This window comes from Aedes albopictus, chromosome 2, assembly GCF_035046485.1.
Source record: "Aedes albopictus strain Foshan chromosome 2, AalbF5, whole genome shotgun sequence".
Classification (NCBI taxonomy): Eukaryota; Metazoa; Arthropoda; class Insecta; order Diptera; family Culicidae; genus Aedes; species Aedes albopictus.
The window spans coordinates 107,369,844-107,389,786 of NC_085137.1; the positions used below are offsets into that span (position 1 = coordinate 107,369,844).

The 19,943-nt window shown below is 38.7% G+C and overlaps 1 protein-coding gene across 6 annotated transcripts in view; it reads right to left on the reverse strand.

Moving 5' to 3' along the window:
• The window catches only part of LOC115255085 (proton-coupled zinc antiporter SLC30A2), a 150,292-nt gene that overhangs the window by 16,331 nt on the left and 114,018 nt on the right, over window positions 1–19,943 (reverse strand). For all 6 annotated transcript variants that reach the window (XM_062850201.1, XM_029852866.2, XM_029852864.2 and 3 more), the window contains one exon: window positions 9,974–10,153. In XM_062850201.1, the coding sequence (XP_062706185.1) occupies window positions 9,974–10,153 (180 nt within the window). The remainder of the gene's footprint in view (window positions 1–9,973; window positions 10,154–19,943) is intronic.

The following is a 19,943-nucleotide window of genomic DNA, read 5'->3' on the forward strand; positions in this document are numbered from 1 at the left end:
AAGGTAATTACGTAAAAAATGAATTCTTTGTTTTAAATGTTCTATAAATGGTATTTTATGTTGCCCTACAGTTTTGTTAGTACGTGTTTCCGGTCTGCGAGGCCGTTGTTCGCGACGTTCTACAACGTACTCATTTTTAGTACAAATAAAGGTAGTTGTTCAGTGTATTTAAGTGTTTTTCGTGTTTTCAATTTCAAAACCTTATTCGCGACAGAAGCGAAAGCAGCAGACCCGTCTCTTCCGGGAGAAAAAGCGCCGCCTGGAAGAAGCGGAGTGCGAGGAAATGGAGCTGCTGTGCCGTTCCCAAGAAACACGTAAGTTCTACCAGAAGCGCATCCCGCAAAGGCTACGTGCCGCAAACCGAAATCTGCAGGGATAAGGACGGGAGCCTCCTGACGGACAAACGTGAGGTGATCGAAAGGTGGAAGCAGCACTTCGACGAGCACCTGAATGGCGAAGAGAATGTAGGCACGGAGGGCCAAGGCAGCGGAGGAAATGACTATGTTGGTGCAGCAGTGGACGGGAACGAACCAACTCCCACGCTGAGGGAAGTTAAGGATGCCATCCACCAGCTCAAAAACAATAAAGCGGCTGGTAAGGACGGTCTCGCAGCAGAACTCATCAAGATGGGCCCGGAAAAGTTGGCCACCTGTCTGCACCAGTCAGTAGTCAAGATCTGGGAAACCGAACAGCTACCGGAGGAGTGGAAGGAAGGGATAATCTGTCCCATCCACAAGAAAGGCGACAAGTTAATGTGTGAGAATTTTCGAGCGATCACCATTTTGAACGCCGCCTACAAAGTGCTATCCAAGATCATCTTCCGTCGTCTTTCACCTAAAGTAAATGAGTTCGTGGGAAGTTACCAAGCCGGTTTCATCGACGGGCGGTCGACAACGGACCAGATCTTCACCGTACGGCAAATCCTCCAGAAATGCCGTGAATACCAGGTCCCAACGCACCACCTGTTCATCGACTTCAAAGCGGCATACGACAGTATCGACCGCAGAGAGCTATGGAAAATTATTGACGAGAACAGCTTTCCCGGGAAACATACCAGACTGATAAAAGCAACGACGGACGGTATGCAGAACAGCGTAAGGATTTCGGGTGAACTATCCAGTTCATTCGAATCTCGACGGGGACTACGACAAGGTGATGGACTTTCCTGCCTACTATTCAACATCGCCCTGGAAGGTGTTATTCGACGAGCCGGGCTCAACAGTCGGGGTACGATCTTCACGAAATCCGGCCAATTTGTCTGTTTTGCGGATGACATGGATTTTATTGCTAGAACATTTAGAACGGTGGCAGAACTGTACACCCGCCTGAATCGCGAAGCAGCAAAGGTCGGACTGGTGGTGAATGCGGCTAAGACAAAGTACATGCTGGTAGGTGGGACTGAGCGAGACGGGACAAGCCTTGGCGGCAATGTTACGATAGACAAGGATACTTTCGAGGTGGTAGAAGAATTCGTCTACCTCGGTTCCTTGCTAACGGCTGACAATAACGTGAGCTGTGAAATACAAAGGCGCATCATCAGTGGAAGTCGTGCCTACTATGGGCTCCAGAAGAAACTGCGGTCAAAAAAGATTCATCCCCGCACCAAATGTACCATGTACAAGACGTTAATATGACCGGTGGTTCTCTACGGACACGAGACATGGACGATGCTCGAGGAGGACCTGCAAGCACTCGGGGTTTTCGAGCGACGGGTGCTAAGGACGATCTTCGGCGGCGTACAGGAGAACGGTGTGTGACGGAGAAGGATGAACCACGAGCTCGCTGCACTCTACGGCGAACCCAGCATCCAGAAAGAGGCCAAAGCCGGAAGGATACGATGGGCAGGGCATGTTGCAAGAATGGCGGACAACAACCCTGCAAAGTTGGTGTTTGTTAACCATCCGGTTGGTACAGGAAGGCGTGGAGCGCAGAGAGCACGATGGGCGGACCAGGTGGAGCGTGATCTGGCGAGTGTTGGGCGTGACCGACGTTGGAGAGCTGCAGCTGCAAATCGAGTATAATGGCGGCAAATTGTTGATTCAGTATTATCATGAATTTGATGTTAACTAAATCAATGAAAAAAAAAATGAATCTTATACGCGTTGGACTTTCTCCAGCGCGTAGGCCCTTTTTATTGTACGGGCTGGTGCAAGTGTGAGATCTCAAGAAGCGGAGTCGAGTTTGGGGTTCCGTGGCGTCTTCAGGCGTCAACTTCGTCCAGGAAGGATGGAAATAGAGCTCCGATGTCCGCTAAGGTCAGCCTTTCGAGGCAGTTACACGGAGAGAAGTGAAGTTCGTCGTCAAAGTCGAACGATTCAACTTCGACGATCGCCAAAAACCGTCGTCGACTCCACCACACGTCATAAGCCCCGGTGGAGAGAGTCCGAGAGCTCGGTCCCCCGTACGTCGCTAATCAGCGTACGCCGGACCAAGTCCGAATTTGGGAAGTAGAAGGCGTGGCTTTCCCCGCTCGGTCAAGCAGGAACTAAGTACGCGAAGCCGGGTCGCTGGGCTCTGTCGCATCCCTAGTGACCTTTGGAGGATCAATACGAGAAGCACGACTCTGTCCGTGCTAAGCTCTCGTGGATAAAAAATCGGAAGCCTTCCGTCCAGTCACCACTTCCTCCGCACTGTAATTCGGCCATCTTACCCGAGCTCAACCTGCATCGCTGCGCGCCATAGCAGCATCTACAGCGGCTAAGCCATCTGCCGCCATCGCTATCGAGGACGTCGAATCGAACGTCGTCAGAGCAAGCCGTCTTAGCCGGCTCGGTCGGGAGTTCCACGGCCAGGACAGCATTGGAGATCGAGACATCACCCCGCTACAAAAACCTGCGCAGGTACGTGGGAACTTTTCCCATGATCATGTTTAGTTTCCCTTAGTTTTAGATCCCATTACCGAATAAGTTGGTTCCAATAAATAAAGGTTAATGCTAAATTTAAAGACCTGAGAGTAGTCAATTGATTCTGTTTGGGCATTTCCCTGAAGAATTCACCCTTTACGTTCAGTTTTCCTTTCTTTTTCGTTACTGGTAAATTGACCTATCAGGCTTCTATTCTTCAATTGCTTACGTTTGATTTGAGTGAGCTTAAGTTCGGGTATAAACGGGTTCAAGGAAAGGAGTTTGGCGTACCTACCGGTTTGTCACATTGGCAATTTTAGTAAATAATAGCCGTTCACGAGTCCCTAAGGGAATAGTTCCAGAAACAGTCGGGCAAATTCAGAAAAGACTGGTGATCTCTCGTACGCGAGAGTGGCGCTAAAGCCATCTTAATCAAAACCTAGTGAGAGTCTTGAATGGTTACATACTGGTGTCGTCTAACGGACGAATCTCGCTCCAAGTTTTTCGTTTTGGGTTTCAAGATACACGTAGGTATTTGAATTTGATGACACTAGGTGCCACCTAGAAAATAATTTATGAACCAAGGATTTCATTACCAGTTAGTTCTAACCAAACTGAACTTCTTTGCTGAAGGTGATATTATTTAGCTTATGAGAATTGTTAGACAAAAGGATTTTTGACGCTGGTGCAAGGATTCCAAGACAGTTCTTAACCTGCTGAAAACGACACACTTCTAGATCATTAGAATTTCGATCGATAAGACCGAACGATTAGATATACGTGCAGGGATACCGAAAGCTGTTAACCCAGACCAGTGGAGGTGATTACTTCATTCGGCAACCGCTACGATTTGTATCCCATCGAGTATCAAGTAAGTATAGTATGGAGAAATATGTCTCTATATTTAAAAAAAATGATTTCACAAAAACTAAAACATATCCAACATTGATTTCACAGCGTAACAAAAATTAACTTTTTGTCTGTCTCAAGAGCAAACTTATGTGTCTCCGAAGGATTTTGGGCCGCTGAATCCGAATCCGGGCTCAGGTTTGCTTTAACACGTCACAATTTTGAACTATACCTCAATTTATAGGGCAAAATATGCGATTTTGGGCTTCTTTGACTGCAAGCCAATAAGCAAGGAAATATTTTATTAAGCAATCAAAAGGTTAATTGGTCAATTAACAATATTTCGTTCTATCAAATCGAATTTGATAGTTTTAAGCGATTTATACTAGGTATGATATTTCCTATACAAGTCATCCTCCAAAAGTTGCATGCAAGTTTTCATACTAACATAAAATGCTTTAATCTATCAAATTTGATTAGATAAAACGAAATATTTTGCATGAGTCGGTAATTTAGATGTTAATTTACCAATTAACCTTTTGATTGCTTAAAATAATTATTTCCAAGCTAAATGGCTTGCAGTCAAAAAAGCCCAAAATCGCATATTTTGCCCTATAAATTGAGGTATAGCTCAAAATTGTGACGTGTTAAAGCAAATCTGAGCCCGGATTCGGATTCAGCGGCCCAAAATCCTTCGGAGACACATAAGTTTGCTCTTGAGACAAAAAAATGTTGCGCTGTGTTTTAATATGTTGTGCCTTCTAAATATGTATAAAAAAACCGGTAGCTCCTTCGGTCTTGAGACCATGAAAATACGAAAAAATTATATACAGTAGCAGCTTTTAAAAGGAGACTCGAGTGTGCACATTAATTTACCTACGTTCACTTGCCTTCTTTCTGCATATTTCTTCTGAAAATTATTATTTTTAAGCGATAAAATCTTAAATCGGCCTACTGGTCCAAAAGTTATTTCATAGTTTTAGTAACAAAAAAATGGTTATTTTTATCACCCCTATCCTGAGAATGACGAAATAAAATATGCATAAACGAGTCTATAATTACCAATTTCCGATAAACTAAAAACCTCCCAAGTATCACGACTTTCGGAGATCCACTATATATCGATTTTCCATGGAATGATTTAAAGTAAGGCTGAAGAAACAAGTTTACACGATATCCTTTTGGATCGATGGTTAAGATTTTCAATATTCATGTCATCTAGGTCTTGAACTATGTTGAACTCACTTGTACATATCAAACGCGGATCAACAGCGATGTGCAGACCTCGCTTTTGTCACAGGGGAAGTTAGTGCAAAATAACATTTGATGAGTAATTAACTTTAAGTTTTTTTAACCTGTATGTGACTGACGTAGCCTTTTTAATTTTATTTTTATTTTTGGATTTTTCTATAACATTTTTTATTATTGTTTTAAAAGGGTCCTGAAATGAAGAATATTTTCCCAGTTTTGTTGTACAACACGAAGAAGCATACTGTTCTGATCCCAATTGCAATTTGTCCGAACTAAAACAGTGGCAGAATAGTTAATAAATTTGAAAATAAAATAAAAAATGGTAAACAGTTCTTGTTTGAGGTCAATCTTGACGTAACGAAACTGGAACGGTGGGTTGTAAAGGACATCACATTGGCTCGCTTTTGATAACAAATGTTCCTGTTTGACATACACGGTAAACAAAATTTACCCAAAAATGAGTGCTAAGCAAGTAGTATTGTATAAATTATAAACTGTTTTAAAAAGTTATTTTGTGTGGTTTTCCTTATAAGAATAAAAAATGAGTTAACAATATTCTATGCAATTCAGTATCATAATTGCAACTTTATATTACTCACTTCAGTATCATAATGACCTACTTTTCCGTACTGGTTTATTATGCAACCGAAATGAGCTGCATAATGAAAAACAGTTGCATAATTTTCATAATGCAACCAATTTGAATTGCATTATAAACATTATGCAACTCAAATGAGTTGTATAATGAAAAAATCATTGCATACAATTTTGTATTCAACTCGATTTTTCAGTACGCTTCGTATTTGTTCAACTTGGCAAGCCTCGTTGGATAAATGTACGACTCGTGCTGAAAAAATCATCATTTTGCAACTCGTTGCATAAATAACTATTGTCGTACTAATTAATACTTGACCGATTTCAGCAGAAATTGAGACAACGCTTTAGGAGCTTATTATAATCATAATATTAGGTCAGTGATGCAACTGTTAAATCTGAGTTTTCCCACCACACAAATGATGTCACCGTCATGTAAGATCGACTGTAAATTTTGCTCATCCTCCCCCCAAATCACGGGACATAGAGCGAAGCATTTTTAAAAGCACCAACTGTAGAAAACCAACAGTAGTGGCGTGTGAGTGCGAGACGTGAAATAATGAATAATAGATTATGCACACCTTCTACTCCGCCTTCGAGCGCAACATGCACTTTTCCCCGTTTTTTTCCTCGCCGTCAGTGTTTATAATCCTTTCGCTAACAATACCTACCCCTACAACCTACATGGAGGACGAAGACGACAACGACAACTACCACTCTGGATGACAAGCTGGCACACATAGTTTGGGTAAACAAGCACTGAGAAGCGACAATGAAAAAGTTGAACAAACATGTAATCTTGAGATTTGACGAGCTTTACACACAATTATTTCTGTAAAGTAACGTATTCTGTGCGTTCCAGAGGCTGGCTGCAGGAAATAAACTGGGTCGTGCTAAAAACTTTGGCGTCAGGTGGATATAATTTAAATTTGGTTATGAGGCTTTTAGCGTCGTTGTGAAACAAATTTAGCAGCGAAACTTGCTTATCAGCGTTTCAACAGCCAGCAAAGCGTCCCAAAAACTAGCTGTTGATGGCGTGCTCTGAATACTCCTCTCATTAGTTCAACAAATGAAGGATTATCCTCATGTAATAAAGTTCCTAATATCCGTGCTGGATAATTCGATACGAACTAGCATACAGAGGCACATACGAAAGTGGTCAACCGCAGTGACCGCCCAACCAAAGGGCAGCAATGTGTAATTTAAGCTGGAGAAAGTAAACCAGAACTAATGGAATTAAATCGAAGTGTAGTAGGTGAGAAACAGACACGGTAGCATTACGCTATGATGTATTTAACATAGGTTCGATATCATGACATTGGCTCAATTGGCTATTTGAAGTTTGCTTTGTCTTTCTAAAATTAAACTAGTACGTGAAGCCTGTAAAATCATCGTGACAGTGTCAGCCAACGTCTGCTCCATTGTTTCACTTTTTTCCACCGATATTTTTCAACCTCTTTCCACCATCAAACCAATATTGTCATCTATATTTGCAATTAAAAAGTAATAAGCTCTCGTCACACGTCACGGTCTCTTGATCCCATACATTGTTCTTTGACGTTCAATAACCCCCCATTCCCATACAGTGAACGTTAAAAACCAATAGATATGACGATGATAACGCTAAATTACAGTGCATCCAATCAGCCGGTCTATAGAGTTGCCCCATGCAATGCACACACAAAGCATCATCCCGGTATCCACCACCGAAGAGGTCACAAAGGTCTTCCAGCTTCACGCTCCCCATCATACTGCTTCACAGTAGCGTCACGTCAACCAACCGACCCAGCTGAACCGCTAGACCAACAGGATCACACGCACGGTGTGTGAGATAATCTGTTGCTCTTGTGTTCAAGGGTTATCTTTTTTTTCTCTGGTTTCATCATGGATACCCTTCGTCACATGTGTGACACTCAAGCAGCATGACTTCCGGCGATGTGATTTTGAGCGCATCGTTTATGCATATATGAAGGGTTGCTATGAAGTGCATTGAAGGGGCAAAATCGATCGATGAATAAAATCAAACAGCGAAAAAAATGTGTCAACCTGTCTGCATATAAAGAGAGTGGTAGTGAAAACGGAAAACAACTAGATAAAAAATGCAAGAAGAAAGTTAAAACATGACAAATTAGAGATGAAAAATAGAGAAGTTGAGAAATATAGAAAAATAGAAGATAGAAGATAGAAGATAGAATATAGAAGATAGAAGATAGATGATAGAAGATAGAAGATAGAAGATAGAAGATAGAAGATAGAAGATAGAAGATAGAAGATAGAAGATAGAAGATAGAAGATAGAAGATAGAAGATAGAAGATAGAAGATAGAAGATAGAAGATAGAAGATAGAAGATAGAAGATAGAAGATAGAAGATAGAAGATAGAAGATAGAAGATAGAAGATAGAAGATAGAAGATAGAAGATAGAAGATAGAAGATAGAAGATAGAAGATAGAAGATAGAAGATAGAAGATAGAAGATAGAAGATAGAAGATAGAAGATAGAAGATAGAAGATAGAAGATAGAAGATAGAAGATAGAAGATAGAAGATAGAAGATAGAAGATAGAAGATAGAAGATAGAAGATAGAAGATAGAAGATAGAAGATAGAAGATAGAAGATAGAAGATAGAAGATAGAAGATAGAAGATAGAAGATAGAAGATAGAAGATAGAAGATAGAAGATAGAAGATAGAAGATAGAAGATAGAAGATAGAAGATAGAAGATAGAAGATAGAAGATAGAAGATAGAAGATAGAAGATAGAAGATAGAAGATAGAAGATAGAAGATAGAAGATAGAAGATAGAAGATAGAAGATAGAAGATAGAAGATAGAAGATAGAAGATAGAAGATAGAAGATAGAAAATAGAAGATAGAAGATAGAAGATAGAAGATAGAAGATAGAAGATAGAAGATAGAAGATAGAAGATAGAAGATAGAAGATAGAAGATAGAAGATAGAAGATAGAAGATAGAAGATAGAAGATAGAAGATAGAAGATAGAAGATAGAAGATAGAAGATAGAAGATAGAAGATAGAAGATAGAAGATAGAAGATAGAAGATAGAAGATAGAAGATAGAAGATAGAAGATAGAAGATAGAAGATAGAAGATAGAAGATAGAAGATAGAAGATAGAAGATAGAAGATAGAAGATAGAAGATAGAAGATAGAAGATAGAAGATAGAAGATAGAAGATAGAAGATAGAAGATAGAAGATAGAAGATAGAAGATAGAAGATAGAAGATAGAAGATAGAAGATAGAAGATAGAAGATAGAAGATAGAAGATAGAAGATAGAAGATAGAAGATAGAAGATAGAAGATAGAAGATAGAAGATAGAAGATAGAAGATAGAAGATAGAAGATAGAAGATAGAAGAAAGAAGATGGAAGATGGAAGATGGAAGATGGAAGATAGAAGATAGAAGATAGAAGATAGAAGATAGAAGATAGAAGATAGAAGATAGAAGATAGAAGATAGAAGATAGAAGATAGAAGATAGAAGATAGAAGATAGAAGATAGAAGATAGAAGATAGAAGATAGAAGATAGAAGATAGAAGATAGAAGATAGAAGATAGAAGATAGAAGATAGAAGATAGAAGATAGAAGATAGAAGATAGAAGATAGAAGATAGAAGATAGAAGATAGAAGATAGAAGATAGAAGATAGAAGATAGAAGATAGAAGATAGAAGATAGAAGATAGAAGATAGAAGATAGAAGATAGAAGATAGAAGATAGAAGATAGAAGATAGAAGATAGAAGATAGAAGATAGAAGATAGAAGATAGAAGATAGAAGATAGAAGATAGAAGATAGAAGATAGAAGATAGAAGATAGAAGATAGAAGATAGAAGATAGAAGATAGAAGATAGAAGATAGAAGATAGAAGATAGAAGATAGAAGATAGAAGATAGAAGATAGAAGATAGAAGATAGAAGATAGAAGATAGAAGATAGAAGATAGAAGATAGAAGATAGAAGATAGAAGATAGAAGATAGAAGATAGAAGATAGAAGATAGAAGATAGAAGATAGAAGATAGAAGATAGAAGATAGAAGATAGAAGATAGAAGATAGAAGATAGAAGATAGAAGATAGAAGATAGAAGATAGAAGATAGAAGATAGAAGATAGAAGATAGAAGATAGAAGATAGAAGATAGAAGATAGAAGATAGAAGATAGAAGATAGAAGATAGAAGATAGAAGATAGAAGATAGAAGATAGAAGATAGAAAATAGACCAAATAAATCAAACTCCTCATAACGTTCATCACGTATGTTGCGAGAACCATGTATGTCATCGTTACCCATGAACAAAAATCCCTTTTTCAAAAAGAAAGTTCAAGGATTATACAATCACTACTGTTACCGATCCCTTTGTATCATTAATCCGGAACGAAAAACCCCGACAATCAAAGCGAAAAGAATGTCCAATCCAATACTCACATTACGTTCACCAGAATGCCCAATCCGGAAGTAATCAGCATTGCTTGACCGTCCACCTCGAAGTCTTGATTGATTGTCCTCAGCACGGCCAGGTAGAACAGAATGGCCGTCACGACCCAAATCATCAGCACCGACGTCAAAGCACCGATCACTTCTGCCCGGTGCCATCCAAACGATAACCTGCAAGAAACAAAACGAAAAGCCGACAATTTCAGTCAGTGTCTGGAGTTCAGAATACACAGGCGTTCGTTATCGAACAATTGCCCCCTAACCTTCGCAAAGAAGAGCAGCGAGGTTGGCCCTCGCTTCGCAGAAGTTCAAAAAGTCACACACAACTCGGTCCGCTACCGAGCTGGGAATGGGAGAAAAAAGTTAAGCCCCTCGGGATACAAATGCAATCCTATTTCCTTTATACGCCAAATTGGCTTTCGACGCAAAGTTCAGGGATTAAGCACTAGCTCTGACTCTCGCTGTACACAATAGCTCTCGTATGGGCGCCTAGGAGTTTGGAGCACTATACGAAGGCGACACATCCGTTTCTCGTGCTGGGTAGCAGGAGCTCGATTGTTACCACGGAAAAGAACCGTTCGAGGTGCAGCGAGATACCATCCCTGTAGCTCCTGGGTACCCAGTTGCATTCAGTAGCGAAGGATTCTGTCAGTTTTTTTTTTTTCCTTCTAAGAATCTCTTCTTCGCTAACCCGGTTCGAAGAAGTAGGGAAGCCAAATCGGGGAGCTGCACGTCGCCGCAGGACTCGTTACACATACGAAACAGCGAGGACGAAAACAACTATTTCTTTTCTATCAAAAGGCACAATCTTGGCTCGGTGTTGTTTCTGTTTTTCTTTCTTGCGAAAACTATAAATTTTTGAAATATTTTCCTGGGGATTGTTGTTATTGCCAAGTGGGCCGAGTGATAATGGAATATAAACGCCACCTCACAGTTGTGCGTTGAAAAGTTGAAACAATAGGGTTGATGCGCTGTTTGTTTAGCATCTTGTTTTTTTGTTTTTTTTTTTTTGTTAGAAGTGAACACGCGTGAGCACAAAAAGAACGAAATCAATCGATGCTTTGATCGATGCCGTAATCGCTTGTTTTCGAGTAGTATGAATTTGGGAGCGTGAGATTAAAAGAATATCTATGAATTTAGAGCTGTAGGTTCGATCCCCATCAGAGCACCTGCATTTTTGTTCACAAATTCAAGTTAGTTTATCCAACGAACAAAATACATGTTTTGTCAAAGGCCTTTGTTTACACGCCAAGCTCGGTACAGTTCATAATTTTGCAATTCATTATGGTGAAATTCCTGGCGGAAATTCAAGAACTCAAGAATCAGATTTGTGCTTCGTTCGCTGGCAGGAGACCCAGTATTCATAAATGTGCAGTGGGCCCCATAATTTGCACATCAACTTTCCTTATCGCTCCTTAAGTCTGGTATGCACCTGGTAAGAAAAGCACTCCAGAAAAAATCCCTCTAATTACCAAAGGAATTTTGACAACTGATTAGTATGGGAAAAAATGTCACTTTTCCTTGAGGAATAATTGAACGGAATATTTTTCCGCAAGGAAAAGTGACAGCTCCATTCGATTTGCCCGTCAGGCGTTACGAGCGTTACACAATTTTCATTTCTTTCCAGCTGCGGACCGCTCAAGAAATTTTAACAGCGAAATCATTTCTTGACCGTTCCTTGGCCTATCTTTTTCCACAGTACTTATGAGGTGCGTACTACCCCTTACAGTGTTATGTTGACCAGTAAGTTTGAAAGAGCAACGCCCTGCTTAAGTTCGTCTGAGGCTACGAACGTTGACAAAATATCATCTAACCCATACACTTGGCCCACATACGTGAAAATCTTATCCGCCCTTCATTAGCTTTCATGAAAACTCGCCTGATAGTCGCCTACGAAAGATTCTTCAATCGACCCCAGCCCGTCAAACAGAATTCCGGACAAAATCTTGTACGCTCAATTGAGAAGTGTTATACTTCCGTAGTTCGTGCACTCCAGTCGATACTTTTTCTTGTATATAGGGCAACTGAGCCTATCCAATCATCTAGCACGCAAATCAACCTCTCCCCATATCTTCAATATAATGCGGTGTAAGAGTTGGTACAGCTGCTCACTACCGTGTTTGAGAAACTCAGCTGGGAGTTCGCCCCTCCCAGCAGCCTTGTTGTTCTTCAATCCACTAATGACCGACTTGACCTCGTCTAGCGTTGGCGATTCCACAGCCTGCCCGTCGTCGTCGAGTCGAATCCCGCTTGTAGATCTTCCATTTTCACCGTTCAGCAATACCTCGAAGTGCTTTTTCAACCCCTTTCCATCGCGATCATTACACATGACGGGAGTAGGCGCTGTTTTTCTTCGCACGCCATTGACAATTTCATAAAACCTCCGCATATCACTCTGTTCCATACTTCCAAGTGCATGAGCAATTACATTTTCCTCATGATTCGATGATGGTTACGATTGGAACTTGGTATTGGCTTTAATTTGCGGCTATCTCAGTCATACAATTTATTTGACGTTACTTGTTTATTTTACCCGACGTTTCGGCCATTGGGTGTGGCCTTTTCAAGGGAAAATGATGTGTCGTCTTTGTCTTTACAGCAAAATCTTTAAAGACAAAGACGACATACCATTTTTCCCTTGAAAAAGGCCACACCCAACGGCCGAAACGTCGGGTAAAATAAACAAGTAACTTTAAATAAATTGTATGACTGAGATAGCCGCAAATTAAAGATTCCTCATGATCTCTTTTCTTTTTTGCGGTTGATTCTTTTCGGCTTCTCTCACTTCCCAATACCGCTCTGTCGGGTATCTGACAGCAGCATCCGGCTCAAATCAGTATTCTTCTCGTCCGTTACCCTCTCGCACTCCTCGTCGAACCACCTCTAGGTCGACTTTGAATGGCACCTATCCCCTCCCGCGCTGCAGTACCAATCGCTCCGTGGATACACCCCCATAGAGTGTTGAGATTGGGGTCTCCAGTTAGCTTAGTGGTTAAGGCTATGGATCGCCAATCCGGAGACGGCGGGTTCAATTCCTATTCCGGTCGGGAAAAGTTTCTCGACTCCCTGGGCATAGTTGTACCATTGTACTTGCCACACATTGTACAAATTCATGCAATGGCAGGCAAAGAAAGCCCTTCAATTAATAACTGTGGAAGTGCTCTTAGAACACTAAGTTGAAGAGTGGCAGGCCAAGTTCCAATGCGAACGTCGAGCCATAAAGAAGAAGAGTGTTGAGATTATCTAGTTAATCTCACTCATCCGGCCAGTCAGCTTCAGGTGAAAGTCTGCTACCGTTCCTCCTACAGTGGTCTTCTACGGACACGAAACATGGGCCATGCTCGAGAAGGATCAGCAAGCACTTGGACATTTGAACAATGCAGAGAATAATCCTTTAAAATTGGTGTTCGCCACAAATTCGGTAGGTACATGAAGACGTTCAGGGGGTGCAGAGTATTGTGGTGTTTATTATGTATTATCTTTAATGCATCATCACATATAAACTTAATGCACTGAAATTCAGTGTTGAAAATTTCATTTCGTCATATCTAAATTCAATCGCCTACAGCTAATTTTAGAAGCTGAACCTGAGAATATGGTATATGAAAAACTTGTTCGGCAAGACCAGTTCTGCTAGAAAGTCACGGAAAAACCGATATTTTTTGAACATTTAAGGAATATGTCACGGACTACCTTTGAAAATTGCTAAATGATATTCACCGTGAATATCATTTGGCATTTTTCAAAGGTAGTCCATGACATATTCCTTAAATGTTCAAAAAATAGCGGTTTTTCCGTGACTTTCTAGCAGAACTGGTCTAGCTGCACAAATTTTCCAATATACCATATTCTCAGGTTCAGCTTCTAAAATGAACTGTAGGTGATTGAATTTAGATATGACGAAATGATTTTTTCAGCACTGCTGAAATTGCCTGGTGCTCATGTTGCCCCACCTAGGCTTTCACGATTCTCCTAATTTTGCAGTCACTTTTCCCAATATTAAACTTCATAACACTTCAGAGACCTGCACGAATGCAAATCAGTTGGCCTATTCTCAAACTAAATTATATCATACAAACATCAGCAACGCTGTCATGTTAAAATTAGAGCTGGTTACTCAAAGTTACCAAATTTCAGCGCCTCTATACTATACTAGTACGCCCCGAAAGAAATGACTTCACTATCGTGCCTAATTGAGCGTTGTTCCGGGAAAACAACTCCATGCATTATTATGTCTCAAGGTTGTTTCTGTAATTATCGCGGAAAAAACATTCTTGCGGGAAACCCTTTCATAAGGTTAGCAAGAAAACAATTTTCAAACAATTCTCCAGAAACACCACCAGATATTCCTTTGAAGATTCTTTTGTTCATACATAGAGCTTATTCTGCAATGTTAACAGAAAGAAGATTCTCGGATAAGAAGGGTTTCTTATAATGATTTCTGAAAAAACACCTCTAAAGATTCCTCTTATTGTCCCTCCAGAATGCAAGGCATTGATTTTTTCGCAAACTTCTTCAGTGATTTCTCCAGAAATTTTCTCAGGAATTCCTCCAGGAATTTTCCCTGGGAGGAAAATCTCCACAGGAGAATATTTCAAACCATTTTTGAAAAGCGGCGTGATTAAATTGTTTAAATAGATGTCGCTGATGGTACGGTGGCATGACTCTCTGCACTTAACACTTCTGGCAATTTCTCAGTTGTTGTCGTTTTCGAACTTCCTACGCCCTGCTTTACCGATGATATACAGATGGCTCGTTTGTCAAAGTCTAGACGGCAGGACGTGCAAATGCGTAAATGTGTATTCAATGTGAACATTTGGGCATAAACCAGTATCTTTCAGTTTATCTATGGTGCTTTCGGTGAGATTTCGTAACTCTTTTAAACATTTTTTTTTCATCAAACGGTCTACAAGAGAGCGTTTAGTTGAAGATTTTTGAGAAAGCGACTGTTCATGTTGTTCGTTAGATTAAAATAAACAAAATCACTTATTAATTTTAACTGACTAGTTTGGTGCTGTTTGCTTGGCTGAAGAAAAAAATTACTATAAATATCCATAGCGGTAGTATTTTTTTTGCTTTTTCGTGAGCATATTCATGGTATATATACAGACAAACAAACGTAACACTGACGAAATTTTCATTGACCACGCCTTTAACGATCATTTTGAATCTTGGTTGTGGCTTTCAAAACCAGAAGAGCGCCCATCGTTTTTCTTTGCGTTTGACGTTTCACATTAGCGCCTTCTGATGACGATATTGCACAACGTAGTGTTTCGTGATACATTTCCACCAGGTGGTGGTAGTGTGAACTGCCCACTCCCGACATACTCACAAAAAGTGGGTTCTTCCTTCGGAAGGGAAGTAAAACGTGGGTCCCGAGATGAACTAGCCTAGGGTTAAAAATCTCGTTAATACAGACAAAAAAAAAAAAAAAATGCCCAGTCAACACACAATCGCATATGATGTTGAATAGGATGCAAAAGTGGAGGCGATATACGCACACTTTACCCACGGTTAAATGGGAGCATGTACGCATATGGCCTCCACTTTAGCATCCTATTCAACATCATATAAGACTTTGTGTTGGCTGGGTGGGCGATGGATTTTCACGAAAATTGTTCTAGGCGTTTCGTCTGTTTGTCTGTGGTATGTACCTCTCATGCATTTGTTGTTGTTGAAGTTACTCGCATTCTTCCGATCATAAAGTCTGTTCTCTAAGAGGTAATTTTTTTTGCAGATAAACTAGACGTATACGCTTGTATAAAACTTTTATTATACAGCTTTTGTCTTCAAAATAAGTTTAATTCCATTTTTCTTATAATCAACAGCTTTTCAACACTATCAAGGGATTTTTTTACCAGTCACGTACAATAAAAATATGACACTCTCAATATTTTTGATCACAACACTGGATCGCGTCTAAGTTTCAAATAGATACTCTACATAGTAATTATAAATAATCAAACAAAAATATCATGAAAACAACGTGTTTAAGTCAGGCGGTAGCCTTTACAATAAAATCAGCATCAAAATATAATTCTCGGAATAATTTACACAGAAAAAAAAAATTTGTTACTAAATGTAAAAATTGTGAAATGTTTGAAATGTCATAACTTTTTTGTTTATCAGTTTACCATCACCAAAATTTTATGGTAGATAGCTGATATAATGGCGTTGGTAAAAAGATATTTGGTTTTGAGATATTTGAGTTTTTGTGACAAAGATCATATTTTTTTAAAGTAAAAAAAGAAATTTTCTGCAGTGTATATTTTCTAAGGAATCATCATTTAGTTACCTAACTTTGCTGAAAAATTCATAACAATCGAACAATCCGTTTTTGCTGTACTGCTTTTAGAATATTTTTGAACTATTTTCGCATACACCCTTTTGAAAAGTTAGTCGTGAGTGAATATGAAGGTTTAATATCGAAAAATGGCGATTTAGATGAAATTGAAAAACTGTGCAAAGTTACAGATATTTTTTAAATGGTCTCTCAGGATCGACTGACATGATTCCGCGGAATTCCTCAGATGGAACTGCAAGAGCAAATTCCCACACAATCCTCGTAAGATTTTTTGCAGGAATCATTGAAAGAGTTTCATAAAGAATTTTTGCAAACAGCCTGGGAAGAATTTCCTATGCATTTCTGTAGGATTCGTACAAAAAAATGGCAGAATTTCCGAAAAACTCCATGGAAAAATGTTTGAAGGAATCTCTTGCTAAAATTCCAGTAGAAATCCCTGAATTTTTGCAGAAATCGCTGAATATAAAAACATCTTCTCAAAGTAATTTCAATAGGAATCTCGACAGGAATGCCTCAAAAAATCCCTTGAAGAAATTTTTGAAGAAATCTGAAGAAATCTTTCTTGGGATTCTACTGCAGAAATATTAGAAATTTCTTTTGACTGAATCTCTGGAAGCATATCCGAAGAAATCCCAGGAAATTCTTGAAAGAATTCTAGGAGGATTTTCCTAAGAACCTGCTGCAGAAACGTCTTGGAAAACCAATGATGGAATTCGTAGAAAAAAAGGCTTTATGCTTCATTGTTTCTGAAAAGCCTGGCAGTGCAGGCGTAAAAATGGGTTTTTCGTAAAAACAAAAAAAAAATCAGCGACGCTTCGCGAATCACATGCGAGTGCTTGCCAGCTTCGTTAACTCACGAATAAAGAAGTGCGAGTATTCTCGGGCCCCTGTTGTTAACGAGTAGGTTTGTTTTAGTTTGTGTCTATTCAGCTGCAATCTTCATCATTTTCCATCTCTCCATATAGGCACGTAAAAGTATGAGTCGGCAAACAAGGAAAAAAAACTCTTAAGATATTTCTGAAGGAACTTCCGTAGAAATTCCTAGGGATTTTTTTTAATAAAATTTCTTCAAAAATCTATGGAGGAATTATTGGAGTTAACGGATAAATTTTTGAAGTATGTAAAACATGAAGGAAAGGAATTCTTGAAAAAATCTCAGGAGGAACTCTTGCCTGAATCACTGAAAGTAGAAATTCAAGGATCTCTGGAGGAATTCTTGCTGGATTTTCTGGTCAATTTTTTTCAATTGAATCCCTAGAGCAATTCCTGGACAAATCTCTGGTGGACAAAAAAATACCTGAACGAATTTCTGATGGAATATTTGAAAAAAATTCTGAAGAAACCGCTGGAATGATTTGTTTCAGAATCTTCAAAATAAATCTTAAGGAGGAATTCCCGAAGAATTTTTCAAACGAATCCCTAGAACAATTTCTACAGTAACTCCTGGTGAAGTTTCAGAAAGAACCCATAAAAACCAACCTGAAAGAGTTCTTGGAAAAATTTCTGTAGAAATTTATCAGGGAATATTTGACGGAAACCTTGAAGAAATGTTTTATGGAAGAATTTCTGAAAAAAAAATCGCCGGAGTAGTTTTCGAAACAAACCTCTATAGATAATAACAAATTCCTGTAGTAATATCTGAAGAAATACATGGATTAATTATGGAAGAAAACCATAAAAAGTTTCCTAGGACTTGGACAAATTTATGAAAAAATCTCATAAGGAATTTTTAAAGGAATCTCCAGGAATCCTTGGAAAAATTTCTTCAACAGTATGTGGAAGATTTTCTAAAGAAATCTTAGGAGAGTCTTCTGGAAGAACCTTTTTTTTCTTGAAGAATTCGAAGACATCCGTGAACGATTTCCTAAAATAGTTCTCGTAAGGATTACTGAAAAAAATCAATGGATGTATTTTTTTAAGAAACCCATGAAAGCCTTTAACCGTTATGTGTCCGACAAACTTTTTGCTTTTTTTCTACACCGTGCTTTTTAAATGGGTGCTGAGTACCCGGGTACCCTGTCGGCCACATAAGGGTTAGGAACCTTTATTGGAGAAATTTCTGTAGGATAATCAAACGAAATTAAAGGGGAACTCTGGGGAAATTTTCCAAATGAATCTTTGATAGACTTTGGAAAAACACGTGGAGGAATTCTTGAAAAAAATCGTGGAGTAATTCTTGAAAATTATTCAGAAGTGATGTCGGGACTTTATTTGTAGGAATATCTGCTCTTCCAAAATCATAAAGCTGCTCACACGACAACAAAACCCAAGTAACAATTTAAACTCCTTTTAGATTTGTTTATTTTTATAGAAGCTTTATCATAGCATGAAGAATTCATGAAACATTTATAGTTGTTTTTATCAAGAGAAAATAATCTCCGTTCGTATGCGGTTTTTAAGTTTTCTTCAAGTTAATTATGAAAATCGCGCATAAAACAACTTGATTCACTAATGCATTTAATCTTATAATAAGTTTTAAGACGTATTTGAAGTTATTTTCAACACATAACATCAACTAATTTTATTAAAAGTTTATGCTTCGTTTATTAAAGTACAATTCATCTGAGTTGTTCTCCTTTAAAAACTTCTTAAAGCTTTCAATTCTTGAGCTAGAGCCTCTACCCTGGAACAAGAACTAAGCGGAATAATGAAACAACGAACTATCTTATTATTTCAAATAATAAATTATGCAACAAATTGGCTTTCTTATGCAAATATAAACACTCAAACATTTTCGCTCACTGTTAATTTAGCCGTTTTTGTGCTCAAAAGTAGTCATATCGACGAAATATTCGTTTTATAGCCAATCAAAAATGCGAGTAGCTTGCTGCTGTAGTCCAACCTTCAGCCAGTTACTCACACAGGCCACAGCAACTTGAATCAAAAATGAAATGGGTACTTACTGTGACTCTTCGCATGCTCATGCTAAATAGTGTAATACTAATAAATCTTAGTAATGCACTAATTAAATACACGAAACTATAATATAATCGGCACTTCCTGACGCAAAATATACAGAAACAACTTTCTCGCTCCAAAAAGGTAAACAAACAATTGTCAAAGGCTGTTACTCTTGAATAAAACGAATAAGTTTCATTTAAGATGAACAAATCTGCCTTAAGATTATCACTAGTAAAATCAATCTTCAATAAATGTTGTAGATTTCATGCAAGGCGACTTGGTTCCATCATTGTTTTGAGGTGGTTTGGATTAAAGGTAATAACAATTGATGGCGGCTGCATGAGTTTTGTTCGCTTGGAACGGCAGCCATGTTTAGAAAGAATTGAAAAAGTGGCGTAGGCTTTTGTTTTTATAGGAAATTTATGTCTTCGTATATACATGAATGATATTATTTTTGAGGCGCTTTGTTATTTTCGTATGTTTTGGGTGGCATATCAACGACAAAGTGGGTATGGCACGGAAAATTTTGATTCCCTGTCATCAACGATCTGTCAGGCAATTTTAATGCTTTAGCCATTTCAATTTGATGACAATTAATTCACAGTTCATTTAACATTTCATCCATGAAACAAAAACTAGTTCGCATCTGAATAATGCTTAGGTAAAAAAATTCATTTAATATGCACTATTAGCATTTTTGAGAAAGACAGCTAAAAGATCAACATGCCTCAAGTTATTCTTGTAAAAGTTTTATGA